General features: G+C 38.3%; 1 protein-coding gene across 1 annotated transcript in view; it reads left to right on the forward strand.

The window, feature by feature from the left end:
• The window catches only part of SLC2A13 (solute carrier family 2 member 13), a 149,423-nt gene that overhangs the window by 12,076 nt on the left and 117,185 nt on the right, over positions 1 to 20,162 (forward strand). The window contains exon 2 of the mRNA XM_030463574.1: positions 18,664 to 18,823. Within this exon, the coding sequence (XP_030319434.1) occupies positions 18,664 to 18,823 (160 nt within the window). The remainder of the gene's footprint in view (positions 1 to 18,663; positions 18,824 to 20,162) is intronic.

Genomic DNA, 20,162 nt, shown 5'->3' on the forward strand with positions numbered 1-20,162 from the left:
CTCCCTTAATCATCTTAGTAGCTCTGCGCTGGACTCTTTCAAGCACTTCCCTGTCCTTCTTGAACTGAGGGGCCCAGAACTGGACACAATACTCCAGGTGCGGCCTCACCAATGCAGAATAGAGGGGGAGGAGAACCTCTCTTGACCTACTAACCACACCCTTTCTAATGCACCCCAGGATGCCATTGGCCTTCTTGGCCACAAGGACACATTGCTGGCTCATGGTCATCTTCTTGTCAACCAGGACCCCCAGGTCTCTTTCATCTACACTGCTTCCCAGCAGGTCAGCCCCCAACCTATACTGGGACATCTTGTTGTTCTTCCCCAAATGCAAGACTCTACACTTCCCCTTGTTGAATTTCATCATGTTTCTCCCTGCCCTTTAGCACAGGAATTCGATCACTGTAGTAGTGTATTGAGCTGAGTACCAAGATCAGGTTTTGTGCTGTATATAGTTCTTGGGAAGTAAGATAAATAAATCACAGGGTCCTTTCTTTTGTAATGATTGACTGGCATGTTCCTGGAAAAATCATCGGTGCATATAGCAGAAATGTGAGCACAATTTGAGTAGCACATTACACAAATAATGTCATCTAGTGAGTTGTCAGAATGTACTTTATTAAATTCTTTGAAACCTTGGGCAAGAAAGTACTATTTATCTTAAGATCTAACTTTGGGGCAGGGGCCAATAGTTGTCCAGACCTGTATGCTCTATGTGATTACCTCTGTAAAACCCACTGTGCTGCAGTTTTAGGCCTTCCCTCCTCTCCTGATCCTAGTCTTCAGTTTTACTAGGTAGGGTGAAGAAAATACTACCATGGTCAACAGTGTGTATGCTTCTGAAAAAGCTGTAGTTTCAAAGAATAATTTTTAGGTCAAGCTCCGTTGTTGTTTTGCTTTCTTTTGTGTCTGCTGATGGTGTTTTTAAAGCAAGGAAAGACGCAGCCTGTGTTTCGGCTTTGATTCTCCCTATCACCAAATTATTTTTGAATCTTCCTTCCCTGGAGTCAAAAGCTGTCTGTTGAGTGCCTGCAGGGCCTCTCCTTGATTCAAAGTTAATTGCTTTGCCTGACACCCAAGTACTATCTGGGCGATTTATCATTATCCTCCTAGATGTGGAGTGCTCTCTTGCACAGAAGGAAACAGTGCTCTGAGCTTACAGGCGCAGCGGTGCAGGGAAGGTTTTTCCTCATAGCTGAAGACCAGCAGATCGGTCTCCTCTGTAATAGGTACATTGTATCTTTAGAAGATTTGTGCCACCTCCTTAGAGTGTTTACATTTAGTCTATCCAGAAGTTAATTTTCAGTAGTTCACCCTGTAATGCTGAAAATTCAAGGGACTGAGTTTTTTTTTTCTGTTTTTCCTTACCTAGAATCTTAACCTGTTTCTGGCTGGCTTAATAGAGCCTCTGCTTAGGGTCATACAGTCCCTTGTATCTTTCCTGCATGAGTCTGCATTGTGACCGTTGTGGATGGGTTGCCGAGGCATAAATCCCTATGACTGTGTGCTTGTGGGAAGAGGGCCTGCCTGCTAGCCTGCTTTCTCAACTGTTTGTATTAATTCTGCTTTTCTTCCTAGAGAGGGATACATGAACTGAGACTGTGCGTGCTAGGTGTGATGGGGACTTCTTATGGACCACTTTGTTACAGTCAAACTGTTCAGTTTTTCCATTTGTGTGGCTTCTTATCCCCAGGTGTCCCCTATGAGGAAACTTCATTTTGACTGGGATGTAGGGAAACCACACTCCTTGCACTGGTACAAAGGAGGAGGAACTGCAAGTGTAAGTGCTAAAGCAGCACTACTGGAACCTCAGTAACTTATCTGTCACACCAGTCTGTTCTGGCCCGTGTTGGTTCAAAGGAATGTCTGATCCAGGCCTCCTAGGCAGTCATTCTTGGGGAGTTGGAATTTGGGTATCTGGAGAACTGTGTGTGTGTACATAGGAATAATTGTGTTATGAAATAAAATTATATGAGTGGATATTTTAATTAAGAGTTTGTATTTTTGTGGTTAGGAGAAATGTGGTTGAAGGTGGCTATACAAAAGGGTACTGTAAACCAGTTGTGGACATTTTCAGGATTAGTGTGTTGGGAATGGATTCCATAGCTGTGCTCTGGACAGGAGAAGGTTCAATTTGGAGTATGGACCTGTTCTTTCTGCTTCTTTACTTTTTTTTTAAACTAGTGGGAATATATAGTTATTGGCTCAATTTTTTCTTCTTCATTGAATTGCTGTCAAGTAGGGATGTATCTTTCCTGACTTAGATAATGTGAATTTGTGTGGCCTAGCAGCAGCACAGGGTAACTAGTTTTTGTCTGTACTGTGGCAGTAAGAGAGAACTTCAGGAAGCCTGACTTGTCACTCTCACCAGTTTTAAGTCAGTTTGATTCCACTGACATTCCAGCAACATTAATTTATTTACCTCATGACTGTGATAAACTACTAATTATTACGGTACTTTACAAGAGTCTGTTTATTAGGTAATTGTAGGCTCATACAAAATTGTAAGGTAGATATGGATGTCATACTGAGCTATAACTGAAAAACATAGCTGGATTTGTTAGGAAAGTTTGTAAGCATTCTATGCTGATACTTGAAGATGACACATCTCATATTTCTTCATGAATGCTTATATTCATCTTTTGTGATACTTTGTTGATAGCAGTACTTAAGTTTCTTGCTTAAAGAAAATGATTGTTAGTTGTAGTAAAACATAAAAATGCTTGGGTGTACACTTCTCAGCCCTGTACAAATGTGTTCCCAATACAGCTGAATCATCCAGAAACAGCGTATGATGCTGTTCATTTGGATTTATATTTGTCATACATTATCAGCACTGAAATACATGTATCCCTAAAGCAGTAATAGGCTGAGAAGTGTTTAATTTACTGTGTCTCCTTCTCACAGTTGCTCTGTGTGTTCTTCAGTTTGGATTTCTATTTGTCCCACCTTATCAGTCACTAAAATACATCCTGGAGCAATAATAAACCAAGAAGTGTTTGATCTGCTGCATTTCACTTTTACAATTGCTCTGTTTTCTGTGCTGTGCAGATTCATCCTGTTAACAGGATCTCTAAGCCATCGGTTTTCTCAGTCACTGAAAATTTTGCAAATGCAAGTACCAGCTTGAATTACTGTCCTAGGAGCTGGAACCCATACAGTTTGCTTGTGTGCTGTAGAAGCAATAGTAGCAAGGATGCTGTTGCAAGAGAAAGGAAAAACGTTGATACAAGAGCTAAAGACACACAGCTTTGAACTGATCTTGCTACAGAATGAAATTTTTTGTGCCATCCAATTTTATAGTCTCAAGGCTGATTTACAATAAGCCTTGTGTTAAAGTAAGACAAATAAATGCATGGATTGTTTTACTTCGCCACTCAGACTTTTTAATGTTAAATACTGCAATAAGGAAATGGCTGTTGTACTGTTTTAAGGCCTTTCACCTTGTGAGACCCCAAATGTCTGATGCACCCTCTTTTGCTATGTAAATACAAAACCAGTCTGTAATATGTGTAATCTGTCACTTTGGTTTGTCACTTCCTGGACACTTCAAGTGACTGCTATTTTTATGCCTCCATTCTTCCTTCTGTAAGATGGGACTGATGTTTGCCTGCATTTTTTAAAGGCATTTTTGGCTTATTAAAAACAAATAATAATCTTTAATTCTCAGTCATTACCTGTTCAACACTACAATTTCTGTGAGTGACTTCATAGTCTGATTTTAGTTTCTTGCGCAATTTCTTCTACAGTTAGATCTCTCCTCTTCCCTCCTTGCTTGTGTTTGGCCTCTAGATGGGCAGTACTGTTGGTTGTTCTAGTCAGAGAGGCCTGGACTTTGGGAAGCCTGATGTTCAAATCTTATTGAAATGCTGGTAAATTATTTGTTACAAAATACAACTAATGCTGTTGGATCATTTCCATTTGGCTTGGTAATTGCAGCTAATTCTGCTTAACTGTGGAAGCACAAACTGTGTGTATTCATGTAATAGGTGCATGTATACAAATGACCACATACTTATAATTGCACAGAAAAATAAGATTAACTGAAATCAATCCAACTTTATAAAACATTTTTAAGATGCACATAATGTAGGCTTAACTTCCAGAATGTAATCTAATATGCTGTATCACTAACTATGCCTAAGCTTGATTTTCTGACATGCTTTACTGAAACACAACTCAAAGGGTCTGTCTTAGCAGTTAAATAGTCCTTGAAACTAAGAAAAGCAATATAACTTCAGATTGAGCAGATGAATGTGGATGTGAACTTGACATTATTTGAAAGGTGGATCATGCTGCACCTGAAGATAATAAGTGACAGACATTTTAATTGCTGCAAGCACAACTACGTTGGAAGCACAGCCTCTGGGAAGTTTTTCTTGCTGTTGTATTACTGGATTAAGTCACAGGAGGTATTAAGGAAGGGGATTCTGCTATTAAGGAGGTTGTCTTTGGATGACCAGCTTTTTGCTAGAATAGAGGCTTCTTACCAACCTCATTTACACATAAACTTGTCATCAACATGTGTGCTTTGTGGTGAACTGTAAAATTTTACTGGGAAAATATGGCATTTTTATTATTTTTTACGGAATACAAGGAACAAATGGTACTAACTGGGCAGGTAGGAGTGGGTGGTGAGTAATTTAGAAATCCAGTCACTTATGAGCTATTCTGTGCTTTGTTGCTTGTTCCTAGAGCTTTATTACAAGCTATCACAATTGGTTTCTTTCCTTCTCACAGTTACTCTGTTAGTGCTCAGTTTAATGATTTTTCTCCAGTGGGTAATTAATTCTGCCTCCTGATGCTGCCCTCCTGCAGTATTGTCAGCAGTCCCTACCTTTTTTTTTTTTTTTCCTTTCGTAAATAAGGAAGAGAATGTAGACCACAGATGTTTTAAAAATGTAAATAAAAGTAATTGTTTTTACTTTTGAGTAAAAATTCTATTATATGTAGTTAGGTTTTACTGTAATTGATGTTTCAATTAGATCTTGCTTTATGAAAACTTAATTAAAAGATCAGGTGAAATGTGACCAGATTATAGGGAAAACCAAGATGGGAGACAGTAATTATTTCATAGGGCTTCTTTGGGCCAGAGTCCTGTGAGGATTCAGAGCTCCCTCTCTGCTCTGGTGGATTTTCATTTATCCTCAAATATGAACATTTCTTCATAATTTTCCTCTGTAAAACTGAAGTAATTCTGTAAGTGCAGAACTTGCAAAATTTGTACTTCAGGGAGCTCCTGAATTTGGGTGTTTTTATTGGTGTTGGCTTGTGCATGAATCTTCTCACTTAAAGCTTGGACTTGACATGAGAATGTCTGGTCACTTGGAAAGAGAACTTAGCTTCATTTTAACTGTGAAACATTATTTCAGTAACAGAGTCCACTTCTTACTGGAAGTAGATATGAAAGAGTTAAATTAACAGGAGCTGTTCCTCAGAGTACAAAAAAGCTGGGGCACTTAGAGGCTGGGGGGCAGCAAACTGAAGCAGCAGAACATTACATTGCCTGGTTAGTCATGACTTACAATGATTTATTGCAATTTGCACAGTGTAAGTCACAGGAAAACCTGATCTTAACAAGGATATTTGCTGCATCTATTTTAATTAGAATGAGACTGTCAGATAATGCCATTCTAAATGCCAACTCCTAATTCTGCTTAAAGTTTCTTAAAGATTTCACTGTTCTCTTACTGGGTAGGGCCAACCCAGCAGACTGCCAGATGAGAGAATCAGTGCGATGCTCTGAGTTACAGAAAGCATTTTAGATACCCATCTTTATTTCCTTTTAATTTTTAGGTTGTCTGGAAGTACCAGGGTCTTGTAACAATTAACAAGATTTACTGAGAACGCAGGTATGTTTGCTCAGCTTTCACTGCAGTCTGACCTGCAGCTCTTCCTGAATAGTGCTCCCTGCTAACATGCCTGGAAAACGAGAACAGGGCAGGAAAAATCTGCCTCGAGAGCTGTGCTCCTGTGATCTGCAGTTCTCACATCCATTTGCTCTGAGCACTTTTATTAATAAGCAGGTCTGCAAAGTAAAACTTGGAGTAAAGCAGCTCTGGTAGCAGAATTACATGTTTGGAAGATGGCTGTCTGGTACAATGCATGTAGAGGACTTCAGGTTGTCTAAAGCTGAAAGCCACACATCTCTCAGGTTTTCCTGGGATCTTTTGTCCTCTACTGGTCTCCTCCCTGAGGTGCTGGGGTTTGCAGCCTTGTTTTTAGGAATCTCATTGGTAGGCTTCTTCCCTCATAAAATTTAACTGTTGTTTCTGCCCATCTGCAGTATCCACCCACACCTGGTTAGCTGCGACTATCCTCAGCTTTTTGTCTCTCAGATGTTGATCTATTAATTTCTTCCCTTTAGCACTTGACAGCTACTGTCTTTTTTTTTTTCCACAAATGTAGCAGCCTCATTCTTCACTTTTTGTTAGTATAAGCAACACTGAAATGAGTTAAAGTACCCTTGTATCACTTGAGATCTTGACACCATGAGTCCTGCAGTTGTGACTGCCGATCTAGACTGGTAGAGGTCATTTCTAGGAGTAAACCTATGTGGACCTATGTTCAGCACTGGTTTGTCCCTCTACTAAGGTCAGTCTAGTGCCAAGATCAAGATCCTTGTCTTAATAATCAAAACCTGTTCTGAGACAACCACTTTTCCTGAGAGATTCTTAGTTTGGATTCCTCTATAGGATGTTCTCATATTACACTTACAGGTCACTAGCACCAAGCAGCTGTTACTGAAATGGTAGTGGGGAAAGAGTGGACCATGGTGAGAATTTTCATTGAAGCTAAACATTTAGGCTGAGCTGCTGCTCCTAATGCAAATAAATGTGCAGCATTTGGACTATAGACTCATGATGTTGACTTAAGTCATGTGCACTGGGAACACCCTCGCTCTTCCTACCATGCAAAATGTGCATGGCATGGAAGGTGTCTTGAGGAACAAGTGCTATAATTATTTTCATCACACACACCCCTACCTCCATTACTACAAATATAGACACCATTTATTTTCCCATATGGTCAAAATTTTTATTATCTCTAGATGGATCCCTGTGTTATTAGACACAATTTTGTTTGTATATGAAACCTCTGGTATAGAAGGAAACTGAGCAGTCACTGTGACTCATTTTCATTATAATTTTAGTTACATTACTGTCATCAGTGCTACTTGCATTATAATGTTATAACTGAAAATTATTATTTTTAAATCAAGCCTTAGGCTGTAAAAAGCTTACAGGACTCTTGCTTATTTTTTAGAGCAATAGTTATAAAACCATGTAACTGCTACCTGTCTTCCTACAAATCATGCTGTTTGTTGCACAAGTGGTAACTGAGTGTGTAGTAATTCATATCAAAGTACAGTTTTCTGCATAGATGGTTGCAAAGTATTTACCCACTGCCAGCACAAAATTATTGGGAATGTAAGCTAGACAGACAGTATTTTTATGATTGCTTTTACAGAATAGCAAATGAACACTTTCAGTGTCACTCCATAATTTTTCTCTAAAACACTAAGTTTGCTATGAGATCAGTCTCTCTAGATTAGTTGGTGTTTTGATGCTTTTTGTTTGTTTTGTTGGGTTTTGTTGGGGTTTTTTGGTTTTCTTTTTTTACTTAATGGTAAGTGATAGGTAAGGAAATGTATTCTTGTGCTTATCTTTCTACATGTCTGGTGTCAGCTTCTGGACTTCTGGTTAACTCAATGAAACCGAGGGTAGGTTACAGAAAACAGTTTAACTGTTTTAATAGTTGCATTTGTAGGAAGAGGCACTGTTAAAACCAAGTTACTTCTTAGTTGAAGAGACCTTTCAGGTGAAAGGTCAAGGCATGCTTTTAGTTGAGCTGTATTTCAGCTTCTAAAGCTCATTTCTGTTTGTTTAGTTACCACCTTTTTTAGGATTGCTGTAGGTTGAGTAAAGCACTACTGTAATAGAGCTAGGAAAGCAAAAATGGTTTATAAACAAAAATGCCAAGTTGGAAAGGAGTATTCATTTTATGTGCAGATTTCAAATAATTTTCTTGTCCTCTGAGAATAAAACTTCTCTGCACAGAAAATCTTTACTAATCCTTGAAGCCTTCAACCTTGTTCTGATTTTTTTTGATGTGGGATTATGGTGGTTTTTCACTCATGTAAAGATTATATGGTGTTCATAGTGCTGGTTTTCCAGCATATATGAATGGTTATGCAGATGAATCCTGCCAGATCTTTCTGGGTCATTATAAACCCATGCTTCTTTCTGTGTTATTATAAACCCATGCTTCTCTGCTGGAAGTTGCTGTTTGTTTGGCTGAGTCAGCAGAATTGCTGGATGACCACTGCTCCTCAGCTGTTCAGTCAGAGCTTGATGCCATCTTGTGCCTTAGCACAAGGCCACATCAGCCACCCTCTCAGAAGCTTTGAATGGTCAACAGAGTGAGTAGTTGAGACAGAAACACATCGTGATCTGCTGCCTTCCTGGAAGGAAAGGTGCCCCTGCCTGGGGAGCAATTCCTTGTCCTTGGCTGTGACTGTCTCAGGAGTTGGCCAGGTTCATCTCTCTGTTTTTCTTCAGTGAAGTGTGTATTGTGCATAGTCTGCATGTGCTAAAGAATACCTATAGCAAAGCACTCCTTCTATCCATTGTTACTTATTTGGACTAAAACTTAACTTCTGAAGTAGATTAATAATGCTTCTCTTATGTGCTTATGCAAGATGTCATACAGAAAGCTACTATATTGTATTTACTTTTCTTTCACCTGAAAATTATAAAACACTTGTATTTTCTGAAATGAGAAGCTTTTGCAAAATGTTAAAAATCCAGGTTGCACTGAGTTGTATAAAAATCTAGGTTGCTTCACTCACAATGAATAAGCTTCGGTTTATAAGCACATAGAATATTTTCAAATAATGCTTCATCAAAATTAATTCAGAAACAATATAAATTAGGACATTTTACTAGTTGCTTTTAGGAGCTGTTAGTCACTTTTAGGACTGATAGGTTGTTCATCTTGTATTGTTACAATGGTTCAGAAATACACTTCCCAGAACCTGGCATCTTTCAAGTAGACAGAGTTGTAGCAAAGTAAAGATTGAAAATTAGTGATACTCCATCCTCTGCATGTCTGCCTGCACACACACACCTACTTCTTGATAAAGAGTTTTTCCTATTTAGGCTTTCCTAAATATGCTATTCCAGAAATAATCCATCTGCTTCTGTCAGTTTCCCTTTGGAAAAAGGAAAAAATCCATTTCAGTGTTGAAAGTTGTTTACTATGAATTGATAGCTACATAGGTGACGCAACAAAGGAATTTTTAACTCTTCTGTTTATTGAAAATGGAGGTGTAGGTTAGCAGCCAATCACTTTGCTCATATATGTTGAAGAAGAGCTAGCTTGATTAATTACCATTTCAGTTACTATATTTTTATGATGCTTTTTAAGTAATCTGAAACAGGGTAAATCTTAAAGCTACATTTGTTGATACATTTGGGCAGCATGAAGGGACTAACTTGTTTTAAACATTCCTGGTTTCTGGAATTACTGGCACAGGTTCCCATTATGGCACACAGTGAGAAGGAGGTTCCTCAGTGGGATACCCAGGAACTAGGACAGCTGAGTGGGGACAGTCTGACTGTGTGTTTGACAACTTGAATTAAAAGGAATATATATGCTGGCCATAAGGAAAAACTGAACATGGGTAACTAATTCTGGGTTGCTGGGAAGTGTAAACTGTGGTCTAACATTTGCTCTTATGCTTTGGCCAGTTATGAGTATTATTTATTCAAATATTGTAGATGTTTAGCTTGATTTATGCTTGATTAAATCCCACTCTCTCCTTCAGACTTTTCCACTCAAAATAAATTCTCTCTTTGCATGCTTTTGGACTTGTGTAATCTTGAATATTCTTAAAATAATTTTGGCTAGAAGAAATCATTTGTTTTAAAAATTGTCTTTGCAAAATTAGCTGTTCTATTTTTAGTACTAATGTTGAGGCTGATGTTGAATAAAACTCTCTGGTTAAAATGGTTCTAACACCAATAAGCAGTTACTTTCATTTGACCTTAAAAAAATTCTCAGTTCTGGTTGCTTTCATGTAAAATTCTTTCTCCATTCCTACCGTTTGACAGTTTTCCCAGAGAGGAAGTATTTCCCCCCCTTTGAGCTCTCCTTACTGTTTTGGTGTCCACAGAATGGTATGCTGTGTTTTGTATCCTCCTTGGATAACATTGGGATGTTATTTGATAGAACCAAATGCTTGCAGTTTTCTGACTGTGAGTAGTATTTTTTAAAATTTACTGCATGAGTTTTATTACAGGTTATTGCAAATGCTTTTTACATTTTCAACATTTTACTAAACTAAGATTTCTTTTAATAAACTGAGTAAGCATTTTTTTAATAGACTTTCACACTTCAGCCTGTACATGGTAGGTTCTTGGGTATCTTGCCTCAAGTATTATGACTCAGTCACCTTTTCCCATTTCAAAACCACCAGGTTTCCAAATTAAAAAGATTCCCTGGCTTGTGGGATTTCAGAGTAGGAAAATAAGTGCTGTGATAAATAGTCCCTTTGTGATTACTGAGTTTGTTGAATATTCACATCTCTCTACTATGACGTGATTTCTTTATGCTCTTCTTGGAAGATATTGCCCTGGAGATGTCAGGCAAAGGTTTTAGCAGTTTCATTACACAGGAATTGTACTCAGTGATAGCATCACAGATTTTTTAGGAATTGGGTTTGCACTGTTTTGGTTAAGGGACAGTTTGAAACTTGAAATTACTTGTGTAATGCAATTCACAAAGGCTAACACTATCTTTCTGGGGGGTTGCATTTACAATATGACAGCAGTGGTTGTTTCTAGTGGACAGAATTTGAGGGTTTTTCTATGAAAGGAAGAATTTTATGTTCTTGATCCTTACTGATACAGTGAAAAACCTTCTTGTGGCCAACAGGAGTTACTCATCTAGGCGTGTTAGCATATGATCTATAAATCTGAAGTAATCTGAAGCTCAACTAGCGAGTAGCTTCATTTATTTTTCTTCAGATTGTTCTGGGCCTTGGATTCCTTTACAGCTGGATACCATGGTTTCTAGCATAGGTTTCTAGCACTAGGTCACTCTAATTTGGGCTGGTGGGTAGGTAGGCAGGCACATAAAGATCTGACACCACTTCGTATATTAGATGTTCCACAGTACAGGTTCTATGACTATGATGAATCAGCTCTCTTTGATTAAATAAATTAGTTCTTAAATACAAGACTTTAATGAAGTCTGCTGACATTGGACCCCCAATGTGAAAAGTGTGCTGCCAGTCATCCTTGGAATAACTTTCACTAGCCAGTTACAAACTGCTGATAATGACTTTACAGGGTATGTGCAGTGGGTGGAAAGCCTAGATATTAGAGGGGGCTTGAGCTTCCTTTCATGTTCACACTCAAACACAAGCTGTTTTGATGACAATTTTAGCTTTGTCTGCTAGGGAAAGTTGTTGATGTACTATAAGAGTGTTCAAATGCTCTGCTTTCTCAAGTACTTTCTATTAGCATATTTAATGAAGCACTCTAATAACTCTTGTGTTGATTGTCATTGCTGAATGCTGAAGTGTTAACTGTAACAGCAGGAAAGGACTACAAGGCTGTGAAAGGGCTTATTTTTTGTTTAGATTGCACCATGTAATTAAAATATGTTGTGAATTTGTCTGTAGAAGAGAGATCACTGTTGTTGCAGCTCCCGTATGTGTTTGTGGAAGCCAAGGGTCTCTTAAAATAAATGGCCTTTGCAGTTAAAATGGATCCATGTTGTCAATGGCAGACATTCTTCTCTCCACAAGTTGCTTAACTGGATTCTTCTTTAGATTGACAAGTAAAGAATATACAATTATTCTGGAACTTGTCAGTTCTTTCAAAAAGTTGACCCGTGTACTGCCCTTGTAGTTTTGGATATTGAATATAGCAGTGTTCTAAAATTACTGTCTGGCAAGAATGCCATTCTTCTCAGAAATAAAGTGAAAACCTCACAGTATAATTTGTGGGAACACAACTGAAAGAAAATACTTGATTAAAGTCTCTTTGTATAATCTGATGTACTTCTGGGATCAATAGTTTTTCAAGGCACTAAATTTAGATTGCATGTCCAATGTGCAAGATGTAAGAAGTTTATCAGATTTCATGCAAAGTTCCTGGAAGAAAACATTAGCATAGTGTTCAGCTGTAGCTTGGCAAGTTTCCCTCTGGTGCTTGTAGAATTTACTATTTATTTGAAATAACAAACCAAACAAATCAAGCAAAGAACCCTAAAAACTCAAAAAACAACCAAACCTTAAGTTCCTACTCAGATTCTCTCCTAGGATAACAGTCTCTGTTAAGCTGTTTAGTAATATTTATTTCTGGATTTGATTTCCTATAAACTTTCATTGTTATCAGGTTCCCTCCACACGTCCTCCATCTGTAGAATCAGTTGCTAAAGCTTCTTGGAATCCTTACAAATAGTACAAACCACTATGGCCAGCTTCTTAATGAAGTGGTTGCATTAAAGTTTAACACTGTAATGAAAATTTGCTCTCACAAGTTCATTCTAAATACATGAAAAAACCCAAATTATTACCTTGTTTAAGTATCTTAAGTAGAGTTTATATTTTTTGGTGAAGAATGCCTCATTCCCATGAGCATTCACATGACAGGAAATGTTTTATAACTTCTTTTTCTGCCTGTTCATTTGGAACTCCTAACAATACAAATTTCTGTAATGAGCTATGTTGGGGGTTTTTTTTGGTTTTTTTTTTTTGTTTTTTTTTGTTGTGTTTTTTTTTTTTTGCGTTAATAGCAATTAATGGTTCAACTGCTTGTTTTTTTGTGATTGTTTCACAACTGGACAGTCTGGAGCCCCATAGCAGTTCAGTCCTGTCTCCATTATGAGTCTCCACATACAGTCCTGCCTATGGCCTCGTACAGGCTTTAGATTTCATCATGAACTGTTTAAGGGAGTTAAGTGGTACAAACACCTTAATGGGCAGCTGGATATCCTTTTAGCTGGTTGCATTCTCTGTTTTACCTGGTGTTGATGTGAAGGGTCAGAACAATCTGGAGGGGAGGAGAGACAGAACCATGGTGCAGAGACAGTAGCTCCTGGATCTGCCTCCTTCAGATTCCTAGTTGACCATCAGTCTTCTTTATTCCTAAGCATGAAAGGCTGATTGGGCTATGTGGAGCTTTTTTTATATACCCAATTCTTGTCACCTATCTCTTGTGTTTCTGAACCTTTTGTGTGGTAATCTGAACAGCAACAACAAATGTTCCTTCCCAATGTTTTTGCTGCTCCTGACACTAGATTGATGCCTGTGAAATGAGTGGCACTTACATCCCTCTACCTTACAACTTTTTGAATTATGATAGGAATAAAAGTGCCTTTTGTTCCATACCCCATCTTCTGCTTTTGTTGCTCATCTGTTTTTATGACACACCTTCCCTCACATCTGCTAAATGCACAGCTGGAGCTATAGTGGAAGTCCTGGTGTCTACAGATACATTTATATCCATCTGACCTTGCAAAAAAGTCTTCAGAATTATTCTGTTTCCTTAGTATTTATTCCTGAGAACTTGAATTCTTTTAGTCCTTTTGTTTTGCTACCTTAATTTCATTTCTTATGATATATTTTTAATTCTCCTAATTATCATTTGAGTTCTCATTCATGACCTTTTTGTCACTTCTGTCACTAGGTTTGTTGACTTAATTCCTGAATTTTTCGTGAGTTCTTTGTGATACTTACATGTCCATACTGAAAATACCTGTCTGGATGGTGTTATTTGAGGATGCCTCTTTACATATGCTTTCTAAAGATTGTCTTAAAATTGAACTGTGTACTCTCATGTCATTTCTTTCCAATGGTAAGTCTGCAGACTGTAGTAGCAGCTCTAGTAATTAGTCTTCAAATGATCTTATAAGGGAAAAAACATTTAATGTGATGATCTAGGTCCATCATGTTAAATAATGCTTCCTGTATTATAATTAGATGGTCTAAATTAAATGAACCTTCTATTATATTTTTTTCTGAACTATATTCTTAACAAGAGAAGAAGGCTAATGCCTTGCTTACTCAGGTGGATAAGGATTGGGCTTGTCTGGTCTCTCTCCTCAGATTTTATAGCTGTGGTACTTAAAATTTCTCTGACAGATTTCCAGTTAATTGTTTTGATTTTCTTTTCCTCACATCTTGTCACTTACCAGCTTTATTGGTTAGGTAGTAATATACTTGCCTGTAGCAAGAATCTCATATTTGATGTGAGCAGTTTAACAGTGAGAGCATATTACAGTATGTCATCTAAGTCTAAATTAAACCATTCTTTTTATGAAAGAGTAAGAAAAGATAGCATTGCAGCCATATTTATTTTGTTAGGAAAGCTGTTCTTCGTTTTAAAATTTCTTTAATAGCTATCTATTAAAACAACTAAATAATGAGTACTGATTATGTATTTTAGAGATTTTTTTATAGTTGATTATCATTTAATGCCAATTTAATTGCTTCCTTCTCTGCCTTTTCACAAGAAATTACTCTTCTATGTCTTAAATTGAAATTGAAGGAGGAAAATCTGGAAGATGTTGATGCATTCTAAGGCTATTGAAAGCAAATCTGTAATGTAAATAACAGAATATAAAAGACTATTCCCTTAAAGTGGTATGATTTTTTTTTTTTCATTAATTTGATCTGTTTCATAATAGCAATTTTACACCTGGTGATTTTTTTTAGAAAGAACTTTGTTTCTGTGTGTGAAGGCTTCTGGATAGCAGCCAGACAAACCAGGGAGGCTTTCCTAATTGCCTCCTCCTGTTTCCTGAAGCCTCCTGCCACACTCTGGTTCAGACTCAGAGTAACACAGGATGTTTTGATATTTAAATGATAACTGGAAATGCGTAACAGAAATTTATCTTTTGAACTGAGGTTTGTTTGCATGTTTTGAACCTCTGTGTTTGGGAAACCCAGTAGAGGAAGTAAGGTTTGACTACGAAGCCAAAAAGGCTGTTTTTCACAGCAATGTTGTGATTAGTCTCGTGATGAGAAAGCTGACATGGAAGCTGCAGAATCCCAGAGTCATTTTGGTTGGAGTTACACCTGTGGGGATGGTCAAGACCTAACTGAGCATGGTCCTGGGCAGCCTGCTGTAGCTGACCCTACTTGAACAGGTGTTGAACTAGATGATTTCCAAATATCCCTAACAATCCAAACAATTTTGTGTGATTTTTGTACTAAAACTCCTTAGGTTTTTCTAAAAACTCATAAACTGCTCATCACAAGTTTGATAATAAATAATTTCAGCTATTGTATTAATCCCAGCTGAATAGTTAGTATCATTGACTTGTGATGGGACTGTTCACATCCCTCTGATGATTCCTGTAATCATTAAGTTGGTAGCAGGAATGCAGCAGAAAGACAAAACCTCCTGCTGTCCTGGTGCTTCTTGATCAAGACAGTCTGCAAACACATTTTAACTCTAGCACTATCCTTAATTTAACAGCAACAGGCTTTATTTTCACCTCTAAATGGCAAGTTGTGCATTTGTGTTGGTTCTAGCAGTGTCCCAGGACTGCTGATGTGCACTAAATGTTAGCAATAGTTGTTGGTCTCATCAGTGGTGTGGCTTGGCTTTTTGGATGCCTGAAAAGCAGATTTGACTGCCATGTTTTGAGCAAGTTTACAAATTCTGTGTAAAATCAGCCTTCTCTATGAATTGACTCGGGGGGGAAGAAAGGTAGCTTTTTACAAAGCTTATCTTGGTTTTGGTTGTGCACATCTTTCTAACTACTTTCCAGTAAAATCCACATACACATTGCCATCTTCACCCCTTGAATTAGCTTCAGTAGATGATTAGCTAGTTCAAAAATATCCTTCTTGGGTGTGTATGTTATTTTTAAAAGTTTTTAATACCTGTGTTTGCAGGGCATGAGAGAGGATGGGGAGTAACTTTCAGTAGCTTCCAAGGTTGTAAGGATGGTCAGTTTTCTCCTTGTGTGCCCTGAAAGACAGAAGCACAACCATTTGTTGCCTGTTTTTTCCATACCTGTTAGCAATGTGTTGCAGGGCTTGGTCTCTCATTTCATTCCTATTGCTCTGCATTCAATCATGCTATTTCATTTCCATGTTTTTGAAAAGGGCTGCTGCAGTTGTAGGACCCTTACCCTCCTCCTGGGCTGCTGCCTTGTGTGAGTTCTCAGTGCTTCTGTGCTTTCCCATAGTGGCTTTTCCCTTACATATGTGCTGTCTACATAATTTTAATTGTAATTATTTCAAATGCTGATGTGAAAGATGTGAGAAAAATACTTGTAATGGAGGACAGCATTTGAAAAATTGCTTCTCTATCAATCATGCAAAGGGCTATTTGGGTGCATTTTCCCATGGTGCATTCTGGTTGGCTTTGAAAAATGGTTGAATAAATTTTTAATGTTACTTTTCCTGGCACTTTTATGTGGTTTTTTTTTAATTATTCCATATGGGTTGCTCAGTCAATAAGAGGAGGAGGCATTAGCTTGTCCTGGGAAGCACTGCCAGGAACTGGGTTATCATACTGAGAGGCTGCTGTGAGCGTTTACCTATCATAACAAAAGGATCTTCTGACGGCATTTTATTATTAAACAATTTGTATTCCTCACTGGAGCTTTTGGAGGCTCCCAGCAGTTCTGTCAGGCTAACCATGTTGCTAGAGATGATTTTGTACTCTTAGTTTGGTGAGTCAGCCAGGCAGTGGGGTGCTTCTGGCTGAAGCCTCCACCATTTTATAAGGAAGCCATTCTGCCATGCCATGAGTCGAGTTCCTGTGTTTCAGGAACTGCCTGCACAACTTTAGGTGACCCCCTTTCCTGCTGGGAGAAGTCACTGGCCTGTGCTGGTGTGGGGCTGTCAGTGTGGATGTGGTGGAGCTGCCTTAGGCTGAAAGATGAGATGTCTGCTTCTGCTCTGCTTACTGTGCTCCTCTTATCTCAGCTGGCTTCAGTCAAAATGTGGTTTTGTGTGTGTGTGCTGACACCAGTTTTAACTACAAAAATTGCTGCTGGTTGTCACTGTTGGTTCTCTTAAAGGAATTAGGGATACAAATTTCCTTTAAATGAGAGCATGAATTTATTGCTGGATTTGGATCACCGAGGCATGTACTGCACCCAGCTCTGCTATTTACACACTACTGAACTCCTGTTTTTATGGTCTCTGTGTGCGTGCCTTCTCCTGTGTGTGTTCCCCGTGAGTACCTTTTGCATAAATGGCTCATTAGAGCTATTGTATAATTTATAGGAAGTAATACTACTGTATGCTTTCTAATTAATCATTGCTCAGGCTGGAAAAGACCTTCAAGATCATTGCGTCCAACCTTGTCCTGAACCTAAATATTTCTTATGCCCCACCACTAAGCCATGTCCCCAAGCATCACATCCAGGTGATTTTTAAACACATTCAGGGATGGAGACTCAAGCACCTCCCTGGGGAGCCTGTTCCAGTGCTTAACAACCCTTTATGTAAAGAAATTTCTCCTGATATCAAACCTAAATCTCCCTGACACAACTTGATACCATTTCCCCTTGTCCTGTCACCAGTGTGAAGAGACCAACCCCCACTAAAGTCTCCTTTTAGGTATTTGTACGGAGTGATAAGGTCTCCCCTCAGCCTCCTTTTCCCCAGTCTAAACTGACCCAACATCCTTAGTTGCTCCTCATAAGGGATGTTTCCCAAACCCTTCACCACATTTGTTACCCTTCTTTGGACTGCTGCAACACCTCAGTGTCCTTTTTGTATTGAGGTGCCCAAAAATAAACACAGTACTCGAGGTGGGGCCCCACCAGTGCTGAGTACAGGGGCAGGATCACTTCCCTAGTCCTACTGGTCACACAGTTTCTGATACAAGCCAGGATGCCATTGGCCTTCTTGGCCACCTGGGCACATTGCTGGCTCATATTCAGCTGACTGACAATCAATATACCAAGGTCCTTTTCTGCCAGGCTTTCCAGCCACTCTTCTCCAAGTCTGTAGTGTTGCCTGGGGTTGTTGTGACCAAAATGCAGGACCTGACACTTGGACTTAATGAATTTCATACTGTTGGTCTCAGCCCAACAATCCAGTCTGTCCAGGTCCCTCTGTAAAGCCTTTCTACCATCCAGCAGATTGACACTCCCTCCCAGCTTGGTGTCATCTGGAAACTTACTGAGGGTGCATTCGATCCCCTCATCAAGATGATTAATAAATATGTTAAACAGGAATGGCCCCAGCACTGAGCCCTGGGGGACACCACTTGTGATTGACCACCAATTGGATTTAACTCCATTGACTACAACACTTTGGGCCCAGACATCCAGCCAGTGTTTAAGCCAGCAGAGTATATATCCATCCAAGCCATGGGCAGGCAGCTTTTCCAAATCTTAGCATACAATCTTGGCATACATGCAATATGAATTTAAATGAGTTATTCCTGATACCATTCTGTCACACTTTGAACTTGGCATGCAGCTGCCAGCATCCAGTGTGTGTACTTGTTTGCTCTGGGTTATTCTTTTATAGGTCAGTAGTATTTTTCTTTTCAACTTTTGGAACCTAGAAATCAAATCCTTCCAGCTCTTTCCATTAAAGTGGTAAAATATTACATTATTTTAAAAAGGTTGTAGTATCTCTTGATTTTATAACTGTATTTTAATTTACTCTTGTAGGTGTAGCATCTATGACTGTGCCAGTGTACATCGCAGAAGTTGCTCCACCGCACTTAAGAGGCAGATTAGTCACCATTAACACTCTGTTCATCACTGGAGGGCAGTTTTTTGCAAGTGTTGTTGATGGAATCTTCAGCTACCTCGCAAAGGATGGATGGAGGTTTGTGAGTCTTCCTTGCTAAAAGCAGAACTGGCATGGTTTTGATTTGGTTGACAGCTATTCTAATTCTTGTTGGTAAAATGGAGTTTACATATAGAGTGGTAAAATTGTGTACTGAAATGGAACTTTAATATTAAACTCTTCCTAAATGCTATCCAGACTGCTTTCACTTAGGCTTAATATTCACAGGATGATTAGGTTTTTTGACTTTACTAAGCTTTAAAATGGATGAGCAATACATATGCATCAACTAGCTTGAATGATTGTCATTGTGTTTATGGAACTATCTTGCCTTCTGCTGTAAAGTAATTACATGCTGATTTTTTTGAAAGGCAAATTTCCAGTAATGATGATGCTGTATGTGCAAAACAGAGGTGTATTTAGAATACTCTTGATCTGAGCTGTAGTAATCCAATCAGAATTAAAAGAATGGATATTGTAACGTACCTTTGTAGTTAAAAGCTTAGGCTATAGATTGATATGAATATCTTTTACTCTATTTTCTGAGTATTATGTTCTTCCTGTAGACATCACTAGGTGTTTCTGGACTATAGCCTTATACCTACCATCTTTATGGTGATGTGTCATTTGAGAGAGGTTATTTCAGTGGTTCAGTATTTTAGTTGTAGTGATGATTTGAAAAACTAATTAACAGAAATGTGTAAGCGGAGTAACTTAGTCTGCACATTCCACCTTGTGGCAACTTCTGCTTAATTATACTTTCCTCTTGAAGCGCTCTTGGAAAAGGGACTCATGTTCTTTTAGTGCCTTTCATTTTGGTTCCTACAGCCTGGAATAATTTTGCTATTTGAAAAGAATTTGTAGGATTCTACTGCAACCCAAAAACATGCACTATGCATATTATTGCATTCTTTGGATTCAAATGGAGCTGAGTAAGGATTTCGAGTTGCAATGATGCTTCAGATTTAAATTAGAAAAAAATTAATTTGGGACTTGGTACACAGAAAAACTTGGAAGCTGATTTCTTTATATTGTAAAGAAATACACATTATACAAAAAACTTAATGTTTTCTTCTTAATGAATCTATGGTTTAATTTATGTCTGAAGAGTTGAGAATTTTGAGGTTTTACTCTTTGTCTATGTGATTGCTTCCTTTGACTCTTTTGTAAAAAGAGGTTACATTTTGACCTTAAGAAAAAAGTTACGTCATGCAGTTTTGTTAATTTAAATTAATTTTAGGTTTAGCTCTGCTTTGTGCTTTCTGAAAAGGCACTGATTACTTTAGCTCAAATAAAAATAGCATTTTGTATTTTTGCATAAGGCTTTTGATGACCATATGACTACAATGCAGTTGCATTCTCTGGCAGACTATGTGTC

The sequence above is a fragment of the Calypte anna genome, chromosome 1, assembly GCF_003957555.1.
Source record: "Calypte anna isolate BGI_N300 chromosome 1, bCalAnn1_v1.p, whole genome shotgun sequence".
In the NCBI taxonomy this organism is placed as follows: Eukaryota; Metazoa; Chordata; class Aves; order Apodiformes; family Trochilidae; genus Calypte; species Calypte anna.